This window comes from Bombina bombina, chromosome 2 (assembly GCF_027579735.1).
Source record: "Bombina bombina isolate aBomBom1 chromosome 2, aBomBom1.pri, whole genome shotgun sequence".
Classification (NCBI taxonomy): Eukaryota; Metazoa; Chordata; class Amphibia; order Anura; family Bombinatoridae; genus Bombina; species Bombina bombina.
Genome location: NC_069500.1, coordinates 411,774,591 through 411,798,910, shown reverse-complemented (window position 1 = coordinate 411,798,910; position 24,320 = coordinate 411,774,591). Strand labels below are relative to the sequence as shown.

The 24,320-nt window shown below is 39.0% G+C and overlaps 1 protein-coding gene across 1 annotated transcript in view; it reads right to left on the bottom strand.

Moving 5' to 3' along the window:
• TXNRD2 (thioredoxin reductase 2) overlaps positions 1–24,320 on the bottom strand; it is a 566,113-nt gene that overhangs the window by 36,795 nt on the left and 504,998 nt on the right. The window contains 1 exon segment of the mRNA XM_053701924.1: positions 16,424–16,516. Coding sequence (XP_053557899.1) covers positions 16,424–16,516 — 93 coding nt within the window.

The following is a 24,320-nucleotide window of genomic DNA, read 5'->3' as shown; positions in this document are numbered from 1 at the left end:
CGCCCACCTCACTCGATGTTGCTGGGGCCTACACAGAACTAACAAACTCTGCCTGAAATCCATGTGGGTTATAAACAACCCCAAAGAACCCTCAAGCAAATGTCCCATAAAACAGAAAACGTTACTCCCAGACACAAAAACGTTTGTCCCAAATTCACATAACAAACTGAGTGCCAGCAAAGAGAATGACTGGGGGTGGAGTTAAGGGGGAGCTATATAGACAGCTCTGCTGTGGTGCTCTCTTTGCTACTTCCTGTCAGGAACGACAATATCCCACAAGTTAGGATGAATTTGTGGACTCTGTACATCTTGCAAAAGAAATTGTGTTTAGCCAGGAAGAAAGGAATCGTTCCTTGAGAAAGATGTATAGGATTCCACTCCTAGAAAACCCAGTCCATAGACCGAGATTTTTAACTGCAATGGTTGGAAAGTACTGCGCTTGGGGGTGGATACAAACTTACAAATCTTTGTTCTACAAGCCAGGCGTTATAACCACCAAGGTACAGGAACAGTATGTTTTTTTCTAAGGCAAGACTTTAATTTACTGTCCAAGGGGATGTTAAAGGGACAGTCTAGTCAAAATGAGAATTTCATATAATTTTAAACAACTTTCCAATTTACTTTTATCATCAAATTTGCTTTGTTCTATTGACATTCTTAGTTGAAAGCTAAACCTAGGTAGGCTCATATGCTAATTTCTAAGCCTTTGAAGGCTGCCTCTCATCTGAATGCATACAACAGTTTTGCACAGCTAGAGGACGTTAGTGCATGTGTGTCATATAGATAACTGTGCTCACGCCCATGGAGTTATTTATAAATCACCACTGATTGGCTAAAATACAAGTCTGTCAAAAAAACTGAAATAAGGGGACAGTTTGCAAAGGCTTTGATACAAGGTAATCAGAGGTAAAAAAAAGTATATTAATATAACAGTGTTGTTTATGCAAAACTGAGGAATGGGTAATAAAGGGATTATCTATCTTTTTAAACAATACAAAATTCGGGAGTAGACTGTCCCTTTAAAATAAATATCCTCGAAAAGTGAGTATTTTGGCAAGAGTAAAAATGGGTCTCTGGAAATAGATTCCATAAGTTCAGAGATAGGAGAAGAAGATGGAGACATCCTCTGAAGTTTCAGTGACAGAATCAAAAGCATTCCAGGCTTGTTAAATTTTTAGAACTATTTGAGAAATGATGGCCAGAACCTTCTGCAGGCTTACCTGAACATAGGCAGTAAATTATACTCCTGAACTTAATGTATTAAATAGTGTTGAATTAGTCCAATAAAAAAGTATAATTGCTTAATGCAATACATAGGTTATTTTGACATCTGACCCTGCAAAGAGAAAGACTTGTGGATTCCAAAAAAGTCAGTAAAACCTCATATTGAAGAGTGTAAAGGATCCAACTTTACGAGAAAAGCAGAAGATTCCAAATCTTCTTCCAGGGAAAATCCTAATCCTTAGATAAACATTTTGTCCAAATTAAATTAGAAATCAGAAGTATCCGATTCTCTGAGACAATCAAAAATGTTACTTTCTAGCATGCTCAGAGGATATATCAGGAACCGCAAAGACCTTAGTCTCCAGCAGGAAATGATTGTGTTTACCTGATGGTGGCCAAGCCACTAACACATCAATAACAGAAAACTGGAGTAAACCTTAAAGTGAGGCAACTAATCCATCTAAGCTTCTTGAAAAATCTTCAAGGAAGCGGACAATGACTTTGAGAGGAGATGGTAGAGAAAAATCCTGCCTAGAGTTAGCAATACTATCGAAAAAGGAATTGCATAATTTAGCAGAAGTACCCATATGTTTTTAAATGTAGGGTCAGAAACACAATTGTGCCAAGTACCCATATTTTATTTAAATGTATGGTAATCCAAAAGATCTTCCCTCTAAAGGGTCAGAAAGTGCATAGATTCAGAGGGGACAGAGGTAGGGTAGTCTATTTTCAGAAAGTAGAGGGGAAAAAAACCATCTGACCTTCTCATCAACAGGTTGTACACAAGGAAAAATGTAATAAACCACTGACTGCGACAAGCAACTGATATGTAGATAATATACATACACACATTCTCTGAGATTATGTGACAAATGTGCAACCTTCACACACCAATTATTTGAATAATACACGCTGTGAGTAAAAGCTAATGCATAGGCCAGTGTCAAGTACAAAGCAATTATAAACAGCAGCTCACCGAGTGTAGACAGGAGATTCTGCTCAATTCTCCACTAATCTAGCAAAACAATATTGAATGTCCACAGCATCACCTTTCTTCACATATAACACCCATAATCTGCCCTGTGAGGTAAAACAGCATAGGGGTAGTACAAAAGGATAGCAGCAAATCAAATGTAAACAGTCTGACAATAATCCAGAACTTTGGGGCATATTTATCAAGCTCCGTATATCAAGGCTTGCCAGAAACAGAAGTTATGAAGCAGCAGTCTAAGGACCGCTGCTCCATAACCTGTCCGCCTGCTCTGAGGCGGCAGACAGATTGACACCCCCTTGCCCGCGAATCTGCAGGGGGCGGCATTGCACCAGCAGTTCACCAGAATTGCTGGTGCAATGATAAATGCCGAGAGCGCATGCTGTCAGCATTTATCGATGTGCAGCGGACATTATCCGCAACAGGATCATGTCTGCTCGCACCATCATAAATAGGTCCCTATGCCTCATACATTGATAGAATATGAATGCAGTAAAGGGATATGTGTTTTGTCTTTATTGCATACAGCAAAATGTACACAAGATTAGCTCAGATATTTAGCTAATAGAGTAAAACAAGTATGTAATGTTATCAGAGGGGTGAAAAAAACACTACTATAGTAAAATAGAGGGAAAAAACATGTTTATACAAACACATGACCTAAATTCAGTAAAGAACACTGAACAAAAGTGTGTACCAATTTAGCACTCAATTACAATAATACTACTACTGGGATAATCCATATTAAATTGATTCAGAATAAAGAAAATATATTAAATTGATCCCAGGAATACAGACAGGCCCAATAGTAAAGTGTAACAGGTCAAACATGTCAGGGGGAGGAATAGGGATTTCACAGAGTCTGTTTAAATACTCTAAATACAATGTTGCGAACACCACAAGGAGCCTTCTAATTTATATAAGAATTCTTTGAAAGCCATTCTCACGGCTACTATAACAATCCTTGTTGATTTGTATTTGATAAGCATAACTCAGCATGTGTATTTCGCCTTCATGACCGTGTAATACATTATGGGCTAGATTTAGCAAGGGCTAGGAGAATTGTCCATTAATATTCTTCTGCAAGTTTGCTGCAGCTCGCCTTTGGAGAGGAGCACCAGTGCGGACAAATTTATAAAAGAATTTGCATGTATTAATTTGCGCTGTTTGGACGTTATTATAATAATGACCCTATATACCATAACACATTCAAATTGTTAATAGAATGGAGAACTATAACCAAAGGCGCACAAAAAAATGATAAGTTGGAAGCTGGGCATAATGCTAAGGTGGACTCTAGGAAATGTGACGTAAACAAGCAAATTTAACCCCTTTTTTTATATGAAAGTTTTTTTTATTGACTTTTGAATGTTATTACATACAGCATCTTAAATAACAGTTAGAAACATAAAAACAAAAAATACAAATACAATAACATTGCAGCCTTCAAGTGATTGAATATGTGAGTTTTTCACACAAGACAAGAGTAATTTTGGTTTATCGACCTTTCAGTAACATTCCAAAATATAATGGTGTGTTAATTCCGCTTTCCATCTAGCCTGACTCAATCTCAATCATGATCAAATCCCTATTTCCTCCCCCCCTCATCTCTACCCCTTCATCTTGCTCCTGAAGACTCAATTATCTCACTCATTGAGGCACTCTAACCGGATTGTTTCCTACTGATCTTGTTGGTTTGCTAGGATTCTAGCTCTATTTTCTTTTTCAGTATACATAATATATGGTTCCCACTGTTGTATAAACTTATCCCTGGTATTAAGAAGCTCTGCCGAGGCGCTACTCATTGTAAAGTGATAATCTATTCTACTTTTAATATATTCAAATGAGGGTGGATCCACCTTCCAAAATCTAGCTATGCTTACTCTCACAACCGTGCAGATCAAGGCTATTAGCTTGTGATGTCTTTTCACTTTATTATCTGGAGGAAAATGAAGCAAAGCCTGTTCAGGGGTAAGTGTGATATTAGTTTCTAGAATTAGGCTTAGATACCTTGAAGTCTGATTCCAAATCACTGTAACCTTTCCACAATGCCACCACATGTGTAAGTATGTCCCTTCCTCCCCACAACCCCTGTAGCACAAGTGGGGCCTGCTGTCCTGTGTATTGGCAAATCTTGTGGGATATATGTACCATTTATAGAGTACTTTAATATAGTTTTCCTTCAACATGGCATTTGGAGAAAACGATAGACCTCTATTAATGTTTGATACCCAATTATCTATTGCCCATGTCCTGCCCAAATCCTGTTCCTATTTAGTCATTATTACACTCTTGTCCCTATTTGAGCCACCATTAATAGCCGGATAGAGCAATGCTATCAGTCCCCTCCTAACCTCCTTCGATAAACATAGTGATTCTAATATAGTATTGTTTGGAGGCTTATCTAATCCCATTATCTCTCGAACTCTGGATTTAAGTTGTAAGTAGTGGAACCACTCATTTTGCCCGGGTGTGCCTAGCTCTGCATATTGAGAGAAGGATAGTAGATCGCTATTAACGTAAACATCTGCTATTTGGTAGAGGCCTTTATTCTCCCATTTCCTTTGAGTATGTATGTCAACTAAAGATTCAAGAGGGGAGAGTTAACCCCTTTTTTTAAGCGCACCGGTGGGCCTTGGTGAACATGAACGAAGTGAGAGAAATGTATAGTCAGAATTGCCCATTTTTAGGTTTACTTTGCATTAATAAATTAGAAGATTCAGTCGTATGCAGATTTATATGCGCAATTTTAGAAGAACTGCTTTGATAAATCCTGCTTATAAATATATATACACATATACTTTAATTTATATACTAGTAGGGCCTATCGGATTAATTTAATATAAGGATTGAATGTAGCTGTTAAACATAATTTCGACTTCCTCATAACGTTCTTTGTGTAATGTAGGGTTTGCTACCATACGGAAAAGTATTTATGTATATACATCTGAGTGTATAGCAAATGATTCCCTACCTTAGATATCACATAGAAGAGTTTTTCTGCAATCTAGGTTTTTTCCTATATACTCTGGGAATTTTACTTAGAAACAGTAACAATTATTTCCAGCTAATTGCAACACTGATATTTAATATACAGTTCCTAATTTCAGCTAATTGGGCATGTTGTTTGATTGTAACAGTTACTATAGTTTCCACAATATATAAAAACTGTGATAGCATTATTTCACATATATAAGTTACATGTACTTGGGAGAGTGATTATAATATTCTAGCTCTACCACCAGCTTATAGATTGATTAATACTAGTGGTGCTTGATGTTTCCTCTTCTGCTGATTAAATTATAAAAATGGGGTTGTGAACATTATTTCATAGTTGAGTGGATATCATTGGGATATTTTTAAACTTTCCAATATGGTACATATTTGTAATATCAGTGTTGTTAATGATGTTACAACACACTTTACTTGATACTGTTTGCAAACATGAATCACTAGGGTATTGCTCTTTGATCTGTTTATAACTAATACAATTGTTTATATAATTTCCACATAGATACGAGTATACCCAAGTAATAAACACACATAACTCCAGTGATTTTAAAAGCGTTAATTATTTTTCCGTATTCCAGGGATCAATTTAATATATTCTCTTTCTTTTGAATCCATTTAATATGAAGTTATCCCAGTAGTACCTTGTACTTGGTAAATTGGTATACACTTTTGTTCAGTGTTCTTTACTGAATAATAGGTCAGTTTTTGTTTGTATACAGCACATGTTCTACATAATTATACGTTAAATACATTTACTTAATATCATATATAGACAGGAAATTACAACTACTTAGTAATACAATTTAATCTTTTCCTTTGGTTATACAATCGCATACGATTTTCTATATTTGTTCTTTATACACCATTACAGGCATTAATCAATATAAGTTGATATCAGAGTTTTAAAAGCTTTACAGTGCAATGTATCACCAATTACAGAAAACACAAGAGATTTTTTTAGGACAGAATTACATCCTTAGTGAGACAAGTACTAGGGAGTTACGTGAAACGTAATATAATTTATTCATTTTCTTGCCCCATCCATCTCAGTGGAATAACCGCGACAATTCCTTGTAGCCAAGCTGAAAGACAATATCTCAGAAATACACTGCTGATACCAGTTGGGAAGGAAAACAGTCTGTCACTCCTCACTTAACCTGAATTTCTGAACCTGAAAACCACATTAGAGATTCTTTGAACTTTGAAGCAAACTCCAAAGTGAAGAGGCAATCTCTGGTTCATTGAGAAAATGAGAAAGTGCTGGAATTAGCCTGTGGATAGTCATGAGTGCAAAGCAGCTGAAGGCAGTATAATACTTTATCAACCTTTGACTCATCATTTTGTAGTATGTTCTCTGCGTTTAGCCTGAGGTTCTGAGCAGCCCTGGTTAGTCTCATGCTTGTTGCAAAGAAACGTCACAAAGCCCCTGTAGCAATTGCTCAGTCAAAGGCTATATCCATGTGCCAATCAACTAGTGGGGGGGCAGAGAGATAGATGACATTTTTGTCATATATAACCTTGCAGGTGGTGTTAACACACTCAAAGATTAATGGATGATTCATAACATAAGTGGAAAAAATTATAACAACAGCACGGGTAAGTGCAGATGGCAACTCAAATTCTTTTAGGAATCATATCATTTTCCAGATTATAAATATGGTTTGCCCATTTTCTGGCCCGTCTTTTTAGCAAGCATAATGGGCTACTGGATTATTTTCTATTCAAGATAGTTTTCAAATTTTTCAGACATAAATTATGAAGTTATTGAAGATTGTCAAGTTCTGAAAAGAAAAGGTTTGGATATCAGACTTGGGTATGCATGAACAAACACATACCTTTAACCCAGAATCTTCCACAAGCATTAAGCTCAATAATATGCTATATGGAACAGTGCGGGTAAATTAAAGGGACACCTTGAGATTTTTATACAGAATGTTTAGTTATACTTAATAAAACAACTTTGCAATGTACTTTATTTGACCCCATTTTCGTATAATTTAGCTATGAAAACTGATATTTAACTAATTCTCAGAAATGCACCCAGCTGACTTGGCAAGGCTAACCCTGCTACATATCTACCCCTAATTGGCTTTTATTGACAACTGCAAAACAATGTATTTTATAATAACATCGTGACCACAGGTAGCCTCGTTGTCAGCTCCTTCAAATAAAACAAGTTGTGGGTGTAGTCTGGCTATTAAAAAACAACTCCAGTAAAAAGGATATTAACCAGCTTGTTTTCACAGATTACAGAGGGTGGGTATGTGCCCTCTTTATGCTTACATGGACTACTTTAGCATATTACCTAACAACTGCCCTTTCTCTCAGCTACTTTTACACCAAATCTCTCATTTAAAACAGGCTGATTTTCATCAACCTTTATCTATGTATTAGTACCACCTATCTTTAACAAGCCATTAGTTGACCCATTCTTCATCTACACTTATCTATTCATATTGTATTAAAGTTTCTTGAAAAGACTAAGTGCAAATGCAACACATTTCTCTCTTTCTTCCACTTAACATGCCACAGGGATCTCCCTCAAAAAGGGAAAATTTACCTACTCATAGCTAAGCCTAAAAATCTAATCATTCTCAATGAATCTGCATAGTTTAACACTGTGGCTCTCATCTTTCTCTAACTCTATATATTGTTCAGATAATGAAACCACTGGATGCATGAGCTCTGCAATTAACTTCACAAGAACCTTGGTAAAAATTTGTCGTGAGGTGTGCAGGCTAAAGGGCAGACCAACAAACTATAAACGCTCCCATTTCCACAGAAAATCAGAAAAAACGGTAATGTACCACGGTCACTAGGATATACAATTATACCATTTAGATTAACGGTTTATCAGATATGCCACTGTAGGAATCATGCTGGGTGCTGTTAAAATTGAGCCCATCTTTAATTTATACGTTCCGTTACTTTAGGTCTAGGCACAGGCTACCAGGTGACGGAAGAGGAAATTTCCAGAGGGCTTAAAACTGAGAAGCAATATTAACGTGAATAATTATTTTTTGCACAAATCTATCAGCACTGGGAATTTGACAAAACAATTTCTATTCTATCTATACATCATTTGCCACACTGATTTGACTATAAACACTTTAAATAAAATATATACTACTCTTGAATGCTTTCAAACATCCTCTACAGACCTCTTAAAATATTTATGTATCTGTAATTGAGGCCAAAAGACCTCACACAACAATTATAGGGTTACCTCCCTCTACTGACATAACCTTCTGCTGACTTATCTTGGGTGATGGATTCTGCCACTGGTTCTGCTTGCATCCAAAATAGTCCAACCAGATCTGCCCATTTTTTTATTCATTCTCAGGATAACCTCATGCATATCACAGACATTGTAGAATTCCCTTACAGCATTTTAGGAAACATATTCAATGAATAAATACCAAGATACCTACTACAGTATGACACCAAGTCTAACAACATTTCAGACTATAGTAGGAACCGATCTAACCCATTCTATTGCATAATTATCAGATGATGCATTTGTTTTCTGTTGTGTCATATAATTATAAATAATAAAGTAGATGAATCAATATCTCTCAAGACAATGTGCAAACAGGAGATGGAATATAGATAGCACTGGGAGAGAAACAACTATAATGTAAGATGGTGTTAGTTTATTTGATACATAGTGTGTAGGTTTGTTTGAATATTTTTGTGTTACACAATAAAGCTTTTGGTAACATGGGGTGTATCTGTGTTTGATTGGTTTATCTACATGTCAATGTATTTTGTGCTTGCCACTGAGTGTGCACAAGGTATGTGTAAGGGTCTGGCAGTTACTATAGGTAGCAGAGAATATGTGATTATGTAAGTGCTTGGCAGTAAGTCTCGGTGTACATAAGAGCTAGTGTTTTTTTTTCACAGAGTTCTTCTGAAGATCGAGTGAGTTTGTGGCATTGGGTGTAAACGTAGATGACTAACATTTGAAAGCTGCCAGAGCTTTCCCAACATAATAAGGGCTCAATCACAAGTGGCATGCTAACTTTTTTTTTGCACGCAAACAACGCTCAAGGTATATTTTAACGCGGGTTAGTGTGCAAATTACAAGTTGAAAGTAAATTGTTTGTAACTTCAGGACTTAGAATATCATGATCGTGCTCACTTATTCTCCCCATAGATTTCCATGGAGAGTGCAAACTCAAAAAAACAGAATTTATGTTTACCTGATAAATTTCTTTCTCCAACGGTGTGTCCGGTCCACGGCGTCATCCTTACTTGTGGGATATTCTCTTCCCCAACAGGAAATGGCAAAGAGCCCAGCAAAGCTGGTCACATGATCCCTCCTAGGCTCCGCCTACCCCAGTCATTCGACCGACGTTAAGGAGGAATAATAGCATAGGAGAAACCATATGGTACCGTGGTGACTGTAGTTAAAGAAAATAAATTATCAGACCTGATTAAAAAACCAGGGCGGGCCGTGGACCGGACACACCGTTGGAGAAAGAAAATTATAAGGTAAACATAAATTCTGTTTTCTCCAACATAGGTGTGTCCGGTCCACGGCGTCATCCTTACTTGTGGGAACCAATACCAAAGCTTTAGGACACGGATGAAGGGAGGGAGCAAATCAGGTCACCTAAATGGAAGGCACCACGGCTTGTAAAACCTTTCTCCCAAAAATAGCCTCAGAAGAAGCAAAAGTATCAAACTTGTAAAATTTGGTAAAAGTGTGCAGTGAAGACCAAGTCGCTGCCCTACATATCTGATCAACAGAAGCCTCGTTCTTGAAGGCCCATGTGGAAGCCACAGCCCTAGTGGAATGAGCTGTGATTCTTTCGGGAGGCTGCCGTCCGGCAGTCTCGTAAGCCAATCTGATGATGCTTTTAATCCAAAAAGAGAGAGAGGTAGAAGTTGCTTTTTGACCTCTCCTTTTACCTGAATAAACAACAAACAAGGAAGATGTTTGTCTAAAATCCTTTGTAGCATCTAAATAGAATTTTAGAGCGCGAACAACATCCAAATTGTGCAACAAGCGTTCCTTCTTTGAAACTGGTTTCGGACACAGAGAAGGTACGATAATCTCCTGGTTAATGTTTTTGTTAGAAACAACTTTTGGAAGAAAACCAGGTTTAGTACGTAAAACCACCTTATCTGCATGAAACACCAGATAAGGAGGAGAACACTGCAGAGCAGATAATTCTGAAACTCTTCTAGCAGAAGAAATTGCAACTAAAAACAAAACTTTCCAAGATAATAACTTAATATCAACGGAATGTAAGGGTTCAAACGGAACCCCCTGAAGAACTGAAAGAACTAAATTGAGACTCCAAGGAGGAGTCAAAGGTTTGTAAACAGGCTTGATTCTAACCAGAGCCTGAACAAAGGCTTGAACATCTGGCACAGCTGCCAGTTTTTTGTGAAGTAACACCGACAAGGCAGAAATCTGTCCCTTCAGGGAACTTGCCGATAATCCTTTTTCCAATCCTTCTTGAAGGAAGGATAGAATCCTAGGAATCTTAACCTTGTCCCAAGGGAATCCTTTAGATTCACACCAACAGATATATTTTTTCCAAATTTTGTGGTAAATCTTTCTAGTTACAGGCTTTCTGGCCTGAACAAGAGTATCGATAACAGAATCTGAGAAACCTCGCTTCGATAAAATCAAGCGTTCAATCTCCAAGCAGTCAGCTGGAGTGAAACCAGATTCGGATGTTCGAACGGACCCTGAACAAGAAGGTCTCGTCTCAAAGGTAGCTTCCAAGGTGGAGCCGATGACATATTCACCAGATCTGCATACCAAGTCCTGCGTGGCCACGCAGGAGCTATCAAGATCACCGACGCCCTCTCCTGATTGATCCTGGCTACCAGCCTGGGGATGAGAGGAAACGGCGGGAACACATAAGCTAGTTTGAAGGTCCAAGGTGCTACTAGTGCATCCACTAGAGCCGCCTTGGGATCCCTGGATCTGGACCCGTAGCAAGGAACTTTGAAGTTCTGACGAGAGGCCATCAGATCCATGTCTGGAATGCCCCATAGTTGAGTGACTTGGGCAAAGATTTCCGGATGGAGTTCCCACTCCCCCGGATGCAATGTCTGACGACTCAGAAAATCCGCTTCCCAATTTTCCACTCCCGGGATGTGGATAGCAGACAGGTGGCAGGAGTGAGACTCCGCCCATAGAATAATCTTGGTCACTTCTTCCATCGCTAGGGAACTCCTTGTTCCCCCCTGATGGTTGATGTACGCAACAGTCGTCATGTTGTCTGATTGAAACCGTATGAACTTGGTCCTCGCTAGCTGAGGCCAAGCCTTGAGAGCATTGAATATCGCTCTCAGTTCCAGAATATTTATCGGTAGAAGAGATTCTTCCCGAGACCAAAGACCCTGAGCTTTCAGGGATCCCCAGACCGCGCCCCAGCCCATCAGACTGGCGTCGGTCGTGACAATGACCCACTCTGGTCTGCGGAATGTCATCCCTCGTGACAGGTTGTCCAGGGACAGCCACCAACGGAGTGAGTCTCTGGTCCTCTGATTTACTTGTATCCTTGGAGACAAGTCTGTATAGTCCCCATTCCACTGACTGAGCATGCACAGTTGTAATGGTCTTAGATGAATGCGCGCAAAAGGAACTATGTCCATTGCCGCTACCATCAACCCGATCACTTCCATGCACTGAGCTACGGAAGGAAGAGGAACGGAATGAAGTATTCGACAAGAGTCCAGAAGTTTTGTCTTTCTGGCCTCTGTTAGAAAAATCCTCATTTCTGAGGAGTCTATAATTGTTCCCAAGAAGGGAACCCTTGTTGACGGGGATAGAGAACTCTTTTCCACGTTCACTTTCCAGCCGTGCGATCTGAGAAAGGCCAGGACGATGTCCGTGTGAGCCTTTGCTCGAGGGAGGGACGACGCTTGAATCAGAATGTCGTCCAGGTAAGGTACTACTGCAATGCCCCTTGGTCTTAGCACCGCTAGAAGGGACCCTAGTACCTTTGTGAAAATCCTTGGAGCAGTGGCTAATCCGAAAGGAAGCGCCACGAACTGGTAATGTTTGTCCAGGAATGCAAACCTTAGGAACCGATGATGTTCCTTGTGGATAGGAATATGTAGATACGCATCCTTTAAATCCACCGTGGTCATGAATTGACCTTCCTGGATGGAAGGAAGGATAGTTCGAATGGTTTCCATCTTGAACGATGGGACCTTGAGAAATTTGTTTAAGATCTTGAGATCTAGGATTGGTCTGAACGTTCCCTCTTTTTTGGGAACTATGAACAGATTGGAGTAGAACCCCATCCCTTGTTCTCTCATTGGAACAGAATGAATCACTCCCATTTTTAACAGGTCTTCTACACAATGTAAGAACGCCTGTCTTTTTATGTGGTCTGAAGACAACTGAGACCTGTGGAACCTCCCCCTTGGGGGAAGTCCCTTGAATTCCAGAAGATAACCCTGGGAGACTATTTCTAGCGCCCAAGGATCCAGAACATCTCTTGCCCAAGCCTGAGCGAAGAGAGAGAGTCTGCCCCCCACCAGATCCGGTCCCGGATCGGGGGCCGATATTTCATGCTGTCTTGGTAGCAGTGGCAGGTTTCTTGGCCTGCTTTCCCTTGTTCCAGCCTTGCATTGGTCTCCAAGCTGGCTTGGCCTGAGAAGTATTACCCTCTTGCTTAGAGGACGTAGCACCTAGGGCTGGTCCGTTTTTACGAAAGGGACGAAAATTAGGTCTATTTTTTGCCTTGAAAGGCCGATCCTGAGGAAGGGCATGGCCCTTACCCCCAGTGATATCAGAGATAATCTCTTTCAAGTCAGGACCAAACAGCGTTTTCCCCTTGAAAGGAATGTTTAGTAGCTTGTTCTTGGAAGACGCATCAGCCGACCAAGATTTCAACCAAAGCGCTCTGCGCGCCACAATAGCAAACCCCGAATTCTTAGCCGCTAACTTAGCCAATTGCAAAGAGGCGTCTAGAGTGAAAGAATTAGCCAATTTGAGAGCATTGACTCTGTCCATAATCTCCTCATAAGGAGGAGAGTCACTATCGAGCACCTTAATCAGTTCATCAAACCAGAAATATGCGGCTGTAGTGACAGGGACAATGCATGAAATGGGTTGTAGAAGGTAACCCTGCTGAACAAACATCTTTTTAAGCAAACCTTCTAATTTTTTATCCATAGGATCTTTGAAAGCACAACTATCCTCTATGGGAATAGTGGTGCGTTTGTTTAAAGTAGAAACCGCTCCCTCGACCTTGGGGACTGACTGCCATAAGTCCTTTCTGGGGTCGACCATAGGAAACAATTTTTTAAATATGGGGGGAGGGACGAAAGGAATACCGGGCCTTTCCCATTCTTTATTAACAATGTCCGCCACCCGCTTGGGTATAGGAAAAGCTTCTGGGAGCCCCGGCACCTCTAGGAACTTGTCCATTTTACATAGTTTCTCTGGGATGACCAAATTTTCACAATCATCCAGAGTGGATAATACCTCCTTAAGCAAAATGCTGAGATGTTCCAATTTAAATTTAAAAGTAATCACATCAGATTCAGCCTGCTGAGAAATGTTCCCTAAATCAGTAATTTCTCCCTCAGACAAAACCTCCCTGGCCCCCTCAGATTGGGTTAGGGGCCCTTCAGAGATATTAATATCAGCGTCGTCATGCTCTTCAGTAACTAAAACAGAGCATCCACGCTTACGCTGACAAGGGTTCATTTTGGCTAAAATGTTTTTGACAGAATTATCCATTACAGCCGTTAATTGTTGCATAGTAAGGAGTATTGGCGCGCTAGATGTACTAGGGGCCTCCTGAGTGGGCAAGACTCGTGTAGACGAAGGAGGGAATGATGCAGTACCATGCTTACTCCCCTCACTTGAGGAATCATCTTGGGCATCATTGTCATTATCACATAAATCACATTTATTTAAATGAATAGGAATTCTGGCTTCCCCACATTCAGAACACAGTCTATCTGGTAGTTCAGACATGTTAAACAGGCATAAACTTGATAAGAAAGTACAAAAAACGTTTTGAAATAAAACCGTTACTGTCACTTTAAATTTTAAACTGAACACACTTTATTACTGCAATTGCGAAAAAACATGAAGGAATTGTTCAAAATTCACCAAACTTTCACCACAGTGTCTTAAAGCCTTGAAAATATTGCACACCAATTTTGGAAGCTTTAACCCTTAAAATAACGGAACCGGAGCCGTTTTAAGCTTTAACCCCTTTACGGTCCCTGGTATCTGCTTTGCTGAGACCCAACCAAACCCAAAGGGGAATACGATACCAAATGACGCCTTCAGAAGTCTTTTATAAGTATCAGAGCTCCTCTCACATGCGACTGCATGCCATGCCTCTCAAAAACAAGTGCGCAACACCGGCGCGAAAATGAGACTCTGCCTATGCTTTGGGAAAGCCCCTAAAGAATAAGGTGTCTAAAACAGTGCCTGCCGATATTATTATATCAAAATACCCAGAATAAATGATTCCTCAAGGCTAAATAAGTGTTAATATCAATCGATTTAGCCCAAAAAAAGGTCTACAGTCTAAATAAGCCCTTGTGAAGCCCTTATTTACAATCGTAATAAACATGGCTTACCGGATCCCATAGGGAAAATGACAGCTTCCAGCATTACATCGTCTTGTTAGAATGTGTCATACCTCAAGCAGCAAAGGACTGCAAACTGTTCCCCCAACTGAAGTTAATTGCTCTCAACAGTCCTGTGTGGAACAGCCATGGATTTTAGTTACGGTTGCTAAAATCATTTTCCTCATACAAACAGAATTCTTCATCTCTTTTCTGTTTCTGAGTAAATAGTACGTACCAGCACTATTTGAAAATAACAAACTCTTGATTGAATAATGAAAAACTACAGTTAAACACTAAAAAACTCTAAGCCATCTCCGTGGAGATGTTGCCTGTACAACGGCAAAGAGAATGACTGGGGTAGGCGGAGCCTAGGAGGGATCATGTGACCAGCTTTGCTGGGCTCTTTGCCATTTCCTGTTGGGGAAGAGAATATCCCACAAGTAAGGATGACGCCGTGGACCGGACACACCTATGTTGGAGAAAACCCAACACTGAAACACTTATTGCTTGTGCGCTAACCCGACAGGAGTTAAACCTACATCGCTAACCCGAAGGTAGTTATTGATATTTCACATTCCAATGTTCTTCCCATAGAAGAAAAAGTTCTATTTATTTTTAAATAGGTATATATATATATATATATATATATATATATATATATATATATATATATATATACATACACACACACAGATATATAGAGGAATAGCGATTTAAAAAATACAAATATATATTGGAATGTAAAATATTTACAGTACATACACAGTAAAACATATTATTAAATATTGAAATGTATTAAAAATATTTTTTATTGTTTTCAGGTATTTGAGAGGTAAGGGCTCCAAAGTATATATATCCACATGTATACATATGTTTATATACATACACATGTATATGTTTGTATATATACACATTATAGCCCTTTCCATTCAAATACCTTGTCATATACTTTTTCATCCTTAACTTTTTTTTAAATATAAATTTGAATATTTTTTATTAGTATATATATATATATATATATATATATATATATATATATATATATATATATGAGAGTGTAACTTAATTTTAATGTATTTTTGTTGTGTTTATTTAATGCAACTTTAATTTAGCCCTTTACGCGAGGTCTTCAGTCATGCTAACCTCGCGTTTACTTTCAGCTTGTAATACATGCGCAAGTTAATACAAGTCATATTTTAATATCAGTAACGTTAGCGCGCCACTTCTAATCTAGCCCTAAGTTTCTAAAGCTCTGTAACTCTGCAATGACAAGTTACCATGTATTATAGAAACTCTTGTTTTTGTCTTTACGATTGTTAAAATTCTGAATATTTTACAGATGCAATACATGGCACAGAGTATATGCATGCCTTTCTAGTCTGTGGTGAGGGTGCGGTTTTCATAGGGTTACTATCCATATCCGTCGGTGTAGTAGTGATAACAAGGGGGTTGAAATTTAAGGAAGAAGTATAAAAGTAAATGAATTTCAGGTGGTTTATAGCTGGGTGTGTGACAGTTGATCACTATCCAGTATAAATGCTGCACATGCAGACTAGCATTGGGATATCTGCATTTTTTAGTTCAATCAAGTTTTGCCCCTGTGCCATTTTTTTAATTAAATATTATTACCTCAATGCTGTCATCTCCATGGCGTTCTTTTGCCTCCTCTTCTGACAGACCCACACAGCCATATTCCAAAGGAGTAAACACTGTTGTGGGAACCTGCAATAACAAAATGGAGAAATTTAAACAAAACATCACAAATGCAAAACTAACTCCAGATCACAAGACCATGAAATTATATCTATATTATAATTACGTTTGTATTGTCCATCGCCGTCGGCAGTTGCGCACGCATCCCCAATGGAATGTTGGCAGCGCGAGGCAGCCAAAAGAATTCACCGGGATGCAGCAAAGCATCCCGGTGGATGGAATCCACCGAAGGTGGATTCTTTCACCACCCTGCCATTTTCGCAATCCCGTAAGCGTAAGCTTCATCCCGGTGGAGGCACCGGGACTCAGTGAAGGACAACCGGAGCAGAAAAAAAACAAACCAACCTCCCACACGAAGTATTAACACATACACCGCAAACCCACACATTGCAAAATAATAAAGTAATTAACCCCTTAACCACCCAAATCGCAATAAACCTAATTACCCTATTAACCCCTAAACCTCAAAACCCCCACATCGCAATAAACCTATTCACCCTATTAACCCCTAAACCACAAAACCCCCACATCGCAATAAACCTAATTAACCTATTAACCCATTAAACCGCCAAAAGCCACAACGCAAATAACTAATTAAATTACTAAGCCCCCTAACCTAACTCCCCCTAACCTAACACCACCTAAATTAACACAAATTACCTAAACTAAAAAATACTAAAGTTACAAAAAATAAAAAAGGCTAACATTAGACAATAAAAAAACAAATTACCAAAATTTACAAAATTAAACCTAATCCCTATGAAAATAAAAAATCCCCCCCCCCCCAAATAAAAACACCCCCAATCCAAAAATAAATTACCAGTAGCCCTTAAAAAGGCTTTTTGCAGGGCATTGCCCCAAGATAAACAGCTCTTTAACATTCAAAATACACAAAGTCACCCCTAACAGTAAAACCCCCCACCCACCAAACCCCCCAAAATAAAAATCCTAATCCTTTGTTGGGCATTGCCCTTAAAAGGGTATTTAGCTCTTTTACAAAATGCCCACCCTAATCTAAATAAAAAAAAAACCCTAAGTCTAACCCCCAGGTTGGTACTCACTGTTTCTGAAGTCTGGCGGAGAAGGTCCTGTCCCATGTGGTGAAGTCTTCTAAGCGGTGACCTCTTCTTTCTTCTTCCAGGAACAATCCGGCTCGGAGCGGAGGTGAAGACCGATGACCGCAGAGCTGAAGACCGGCGACCGCAGAGCCATGGAGCATCCTCTCCATCTGATCGCCGCCGTACACTGAATAGTGAATTCAAGGTACGCGATTAAAGATGGCGTCCCTTGAATTCCTATTTGCTGATTGATTCTTCAAATTCAAATCAGCCAATAGGATGAGAGCTACTCAAATCCTATTGGCTGTTCAAATCAGCCAATAGGATGACAGCTACTGAAATTCTTTTGGTTATTGATTTGAAGAATCAAATCAGCCATTAGGAATTCAAGGGACGCCATTTTTAATACCTTGAATTCACTATCCAGTGTACGGTGGTGATCATACGAAGAGGATCCTCCACGTTCCATGGCTCCGCGGTCGCCGGTCTTCAGCTCCAGGGTCGCTGGTCTTCAGCTCCGCCCTCCGCTCCAGATGTTCCTGGAAGAAGAAAGAAGAGGTCGCTGCTTTGAAAAAGACTTCACCGCATGGGACAGGACCTTCTCCGCCAGACTTCAGGGACCATGAGTACCAACCTGGAGGTTACACTTAGATTTTTTTTTAATTTAGATTAGGGTGGGCATTTTGTAAAAGAGCTAAATGCCCTTTAAAGAGCAATGCCCTACAAATGCCCTTTTCAGGGCAATGGGTAGTTTGGGTTTTTTTGTGTTAGGTTTTTTATTTTGGGGGGTTTGGTGGGTGGGTGGGGGGGGGGGGTTTACTGTTAGGGGGGACTTTGTGTATTTTTAATGTAAAAGAGCTGTTTATCTTGGGGCAATGCCCTTCAAAAAGCTCTTTAAAGGGCTACTGGTAGTATAGGGGGTGTTTTTATTTTGGGGGGGCTTTTTATTTTCATAGGGATTAGGTGTAATTTTTTAAACTTTGGCAATATGTTTTTTTAATGTTTTTTATTTTTTATAATCTTAGCTTTTTTTATTTTTGTAAATGTTGCTTAATTTAAACTTAGGTTTAATTTTTTTATTTTTGGGGATTTTTTTTTTTTAATTTTGGCAGCCACCAGTGGATGATACTACAGCTAATTAAGCATGGTAAATGTTATTACAAGGAGTAAAATATTACCATTTGAGAGGATTTCTGAGTGTGCACTAAACCACTATGCACAGTGTGAGATAGACTTGGCATTTTGTTTGTACAGTGTGTGCCTGAGTCAGATGGCAGATCACTTTCATTTGCAGAGGAGGTAGGACTTACTTAGCAAATGTTTTTTATTTCTTTGTGCAATTTCGGATTGTAACTTCAGTGTGGTAGTAGTTGTATGGTGGGGCCAGGGGTCCATAAAAACATTTTTTTTTAGCAGCAGTATATTTATGATTATTTGACAATGCTGTAGAAATTCTATATTTAAAACCATGCAGAAATGTAATACACAAATGGTAGGTGCCCTTTTGGTAGATATGCATTTTTTTATATATATATATATATATATAAAAAGAACACTTTGTAAGTAAGTAGCGCACACATAGACTTTAGCAATATAATTTCAAAAGGTACCTGTATACCACTCACTGTCCGGTAACACGCTGGGGAGCAATTGGCTCAGAGTGTATGGAGATCTGCAGCTGTGGAGACTGAGCCGGTCTGTAGTCAGCATCTGAGTAAATAGAATATGTTCCAATGGATTGTCCCCACTTGTAGCGCAAAAAATCTCTCTCCAAAGAAAAGTAAAACTTCCTTTATTGTAGTATCAAAAGTAAAAACATGACAGCCTACACACGACTGTAATAAAGCACTTAATGTAAAAACACAGTGTCAGTGATCTGAACCACATGCAGACATGTTTCATGCAGTTGCGCACTTCATCACTGCTATGTGATCAAGTGCGCAACTGCACGAAACATGTCTGCATGTGGTTCAGATCACTGACACTGTGTTTTTACATTAAGTGCTTTATTACAGTCGTGTGTAGGCTGTCATGTTTTTACTTTTGATACTACAATAAAGGAAGTTTTACTTTTCTTTGGAGAGAGATTTTTTGCGCTACAAGTGGGGACAATCCATTGGAACATATATATATATATATATAAAACATAATTTATGTAAGAACTTACCTGATAAATTCATTTCTTTCATATTAGCAAGAGTCCATGAGCTAGTGACGTATGGGATATACATTCCTACCAGGAGGGGCAAAGTTTCCCAAACCTCAAAATGCCTATAAATACACCCCTCACCACACCCACAAATCAGTTTAACGAATAGCCAAGAAGTGGGGTGATAAGAAAAAAGTGCGAAAGCATAAAAAATAAGGAATTGGAATAATTGTGCTTTATACAAAAAAATCATAACCACCACAAAAAAGGGTGGGCCTCATGGACTCTTGCTAATATGAAAGAAATGAATTTATCAGGTAAGTTCTTACATAAATTATGTTTTCTTTCATGTAATTAGCAAGAGTCCATGAGCTAGTGACGTATGGGATAATGACTACCCAAGATGTGGATCTTTCCACGCAAGAGTCACTAGAGAGGGAGGGATAAAATAAAGACAGCCAATTCCTGCTGAAAATAATCCACACCCAAAATAAAGTTTAAATGAAAACATAAGCAGAAGATTCAAACTGAAACAGCTGCTATGTACTTTTCTACCAAAAACTGCTTCAGAAGAAGAAAACACATCAAAATGGTAGAATTTAGAAAAAGTATGCAAAGAAGACCAAGTTGCTGCTTTGCAAATTTGATCAACCGAAGCTTCATTCCTAAACGCCCAGGAAGTAGAAACTGACCTAGTAGAATGAGCTGTAATCCTCTGAGGCGGAGTTTTACCCGACTCAACATAGGCATGATGAATTAAAGATTTCAACCAAGATGCCAAAGAAATGGCAGAAGCTTCCTGGCCTTTTCTAGAACCGGAAAAGATGACAAATAGACTAGAAGTCTTTCGGAAAGTCTTAGTAGCTTCAACATAATATTTCAAAGCTCTAACAACATCCAAAGAATGCAATGATTTCTCCTTAGAATTTTTAGGAATAGGGCATAATGAAGGAACTACAATTTCTCTACTAATGTTGTTGGAATTCACAACCTTAGGTAAAAATTCAAAAGAAGTTCGCAACACTGCCTTATCCTGATGAAAAAATCAGAAAAGGAGACTCACAAGAAAGAGCAGAAAATTCAGAGACTCTTCTGGCAGAAGAGATGGCCAAAAGGAACAAAACTTTCCAAGAAAGTAATTTAATGTCCAATGAATGCATAGGTTCAAACGGAGGAGCTTGAAGAGCCCCCAGAACCAAATTCAAACTCCAAGGAGGAGAAATTGACTTAATGACAGGTTTAATACGAACCAAGGCTTGTATAAAACAATGAATATCAGGAAGATTAGCAATCTTTCTGTGAAAAAGAACAGAAAGAGCAGAGATTTGACCTTTCAAGGAACTTGCGGACAAACCTTTATCTAAACCATCCTGAAGAAACTGTAAAATTCTCGGAATTCTAAAAGAATGCCAGGAAAAATGATGAGAAAGACACCAAGAAATATAAGTCTTCCAGACTCTATAATATATCTCTCTAGATACAGAATTACGAGCCTGTAACATAGTATTAATCACAGAGTCAGAGAAACCTCTTTGACCAAGAATCAAGCGTTCAATCTCCATACCTTTAAATTTAAGGATTTGAGATCCTGATGGAAAAAAGGACCTTGCGACAGAAGGTCTGGTCTTAACGGAAGAGTCCACGGTTGGCAAGAGGCCATCCGGACAAGATCCGCATACCAAAACCTGTGAGGCCATGCTGGAGCTACCAGCAGAACAAACGAGCATTCCTTCAGAATCTTGGAGATTAATCTTGGAAGAAGAACTAGAGGCGGAAAGATATAGGCAGGATGATACTTCCAAGGAAGTGATAATGCATCCACTGCTTCCGCCTGAGGATCCCGGGATCTGGACAGATACCTGGGAAGTTTCTTGTTTAGATGAGAAGCCATCAGATCTATTTCTGGAAGTTCCCACATTTGAACAATCTGAAGAAATACCTCTGGGTGAAGAGACCATTCGCCCGGATGCAACGTTTGGCGACTGAGATAATCCGCTTCCCAATTGTCTATTCCTGGAATATGAACCGCAGAGATTAGACAGGAGCTGGATTCCGCCCAAACCAGAATTTGAGATACTTCTTTCATAGCCAGAGGACTGTGAGTCCCTCCTTGATGATTGATGTATGCCACAGTTGTGACATTATCTGTCTGAAAACAAATGAACGATTCTCTCTTCAGAAGAGGCCAAGACTGAAGAGCTCTGAAAATTGCACGGAGTTCCAAAATATTGATCGGTAATCTCACCTCCTGAGATTCCCAAACCCCTTGTGCTGTCAGAGACCCCCACACAGCTCCCCAACCTGTAAGACTTGCATCTGTTGAAATTACAGTCCAGGTCGGAAGAACAAAAGAAGCCCCCTGAACTAAACGATGGTGATCTGTCCACCACGTCAGAGAGTGTCGTACAATCGGTTTTAAAGATATTAATTGAGATATCTTTGTGTAATCCCTGCACCACTGGTTCAGCATACAGAGCTGAAGAGGCCGCATGTGAAAATGAGCAAAGGGGATCGCGTCCGATGCCGCAGTCATAAGACCTAGAATTTCCATGCATAAGGCTACCGAAGGAAAAGATTGTGACTGAAGGTTTTGACAAGCTGATATCAACTTTAGATGTCTCATGTCTATCAAATATAGAGTAATGGATACTGAATCTATCTGAAAACCTAAAAAGGTTACCTAAGTCTGAGGAATCAATGAACTTTTTGGTAAATTGATCCTCCAACCATGATGTTGAAGAAACAACACAAGTCGATTCGAATGAGATTCTGCTAAATATGAAGACTGAGCAAGTACCAAGATATCGTCCAAATAAGGAATACCACAATACCCTGTTCTCTGATTACAGACAGAAGGGCACCGAGAACCTTCGTAAAAAATTCTTGGAGCTGTAGCTAGGCCAAACAGCAGAGCCACAAACTGGTAATGCTTATCTAGGAAAGAGAATCTCAGAAACTGATAGTGATCTGGATGAATCGGAATATGCAGATATGCATCCTGTAAAACTATATAATGCCCTTGTTGAACAAAAGGCAGGATAGTCCTTACAGTTACCATTTTGAATGTTGGTATCCTTACATAACGATTCAATATTTTTAGATCCAGAACTGGTCTGAAGGAATTTTCCTTCTTTGGTACAATGAAGAGATTTGAATAAAAACCCCAGTCCCTGTTCCAGAACTGGAACTGGCAAAATTACTCCAGTCAACTCTAGATCTGAAACACATTTCAGAAATGCTTGAGCCTTCGCTGGGTTTACTGGGACACGGGAAAGAAAAAATCTCTTTGCAGGAGGCCTTATCTTGAAGCCAATTCTGTACCCTTCTGAAACAATGTTCTGAATCCAAAGATTGTGAACGGAATTGATTCAAATTTCTTAGAAAAAACGTAATCTGCCCCCTACCAGCTGAGCTGGAATGAGGGCCGCACCTTCATGTGGACTTAGGAGCTGGCTTTGATTTTCTAAAAGGCTTGGATTTATTCCAGACTGGAGATGGTTTCCAAACTGATACCGCTCCTGAGGATGAAGGATCAGGTTTTTGTTCCTTGTTGTGACAAAAGGAATGAAAACGATCATTACCCTGGAAAGAAAGGGAAAGCAGAGTAGACTTAGAAGACATAACAGCATTCCAAGTCTTAAGCCATAAAGCTCTTCTAGCTAAAATAGCTAGAGACATATACCTGACATCAACTCTAATGATATCAAAGATGGCATTACAAATAAAATTATTAGCATGTTGAAGAATAAAAATGCTATGAGAATTATGATCTGTTACTTGTTGCGCTAAAGCTTCTAACCAAAAGATGAAGCTGCAGCAACATCCGCTAAAGATATAGCAGGTCTAAGAAGATTACCTGAACACAAGTAAGCTTTTCTTAGAAAGGATTCAATTTTCCTATCTAAAGGATCCTTAAGGAAGTACCATCTGCCGTAGGAATAGTACGCTTAACAAGAGTAGAGACAGCCCCATCAACTTTAGGGATTTTGTCCCAAAACTCTAATCTGTCAGATAGCACAGGATATAATTGCTTAAAACGTTTAGAAGGAGTAAATGAATTACCCAAATTATTCCATTCCCTGGAAATTACTTCAGAAATAGCACTAGGGACAGGAAAAAACTTCTGGAATAACTACAGGAGATTTAAAAACCTTATCTAAACGTTTAGATTTAGTATCAAGAGGACCAGAATCCTCAATTTCTAATGCAATTAGGACTTCTTTAAGTAAAGAACGAATAAATGTCATTTTAAATAAATATGAAGATTTATCAGCATCAACCTCTGAGACAGAATCCTCTGAACCAGAAGAACCATTATCAGAATCAGAATGATGATGTTCATTTAAAAATTCATCTGAAAAATGAGAAGTTTTAAAAGACTTTTTACATTTACTAGAAGGAGGAATAACAGACATAGCCTTCTTAATGGATTTAAAACAAAATCTCTTATGTTATCAGGAACACTCTGAGTATTAGATGCTGACAGAACAGCAACAGGTAATGTAACAGTACTAAAGGAAATATTATCTGCATAAACAGTTTGTCATGACAAAACAGTACAAACAACAGCTGGAGGAACAGATACCATAAGTTTACAGTAGATACA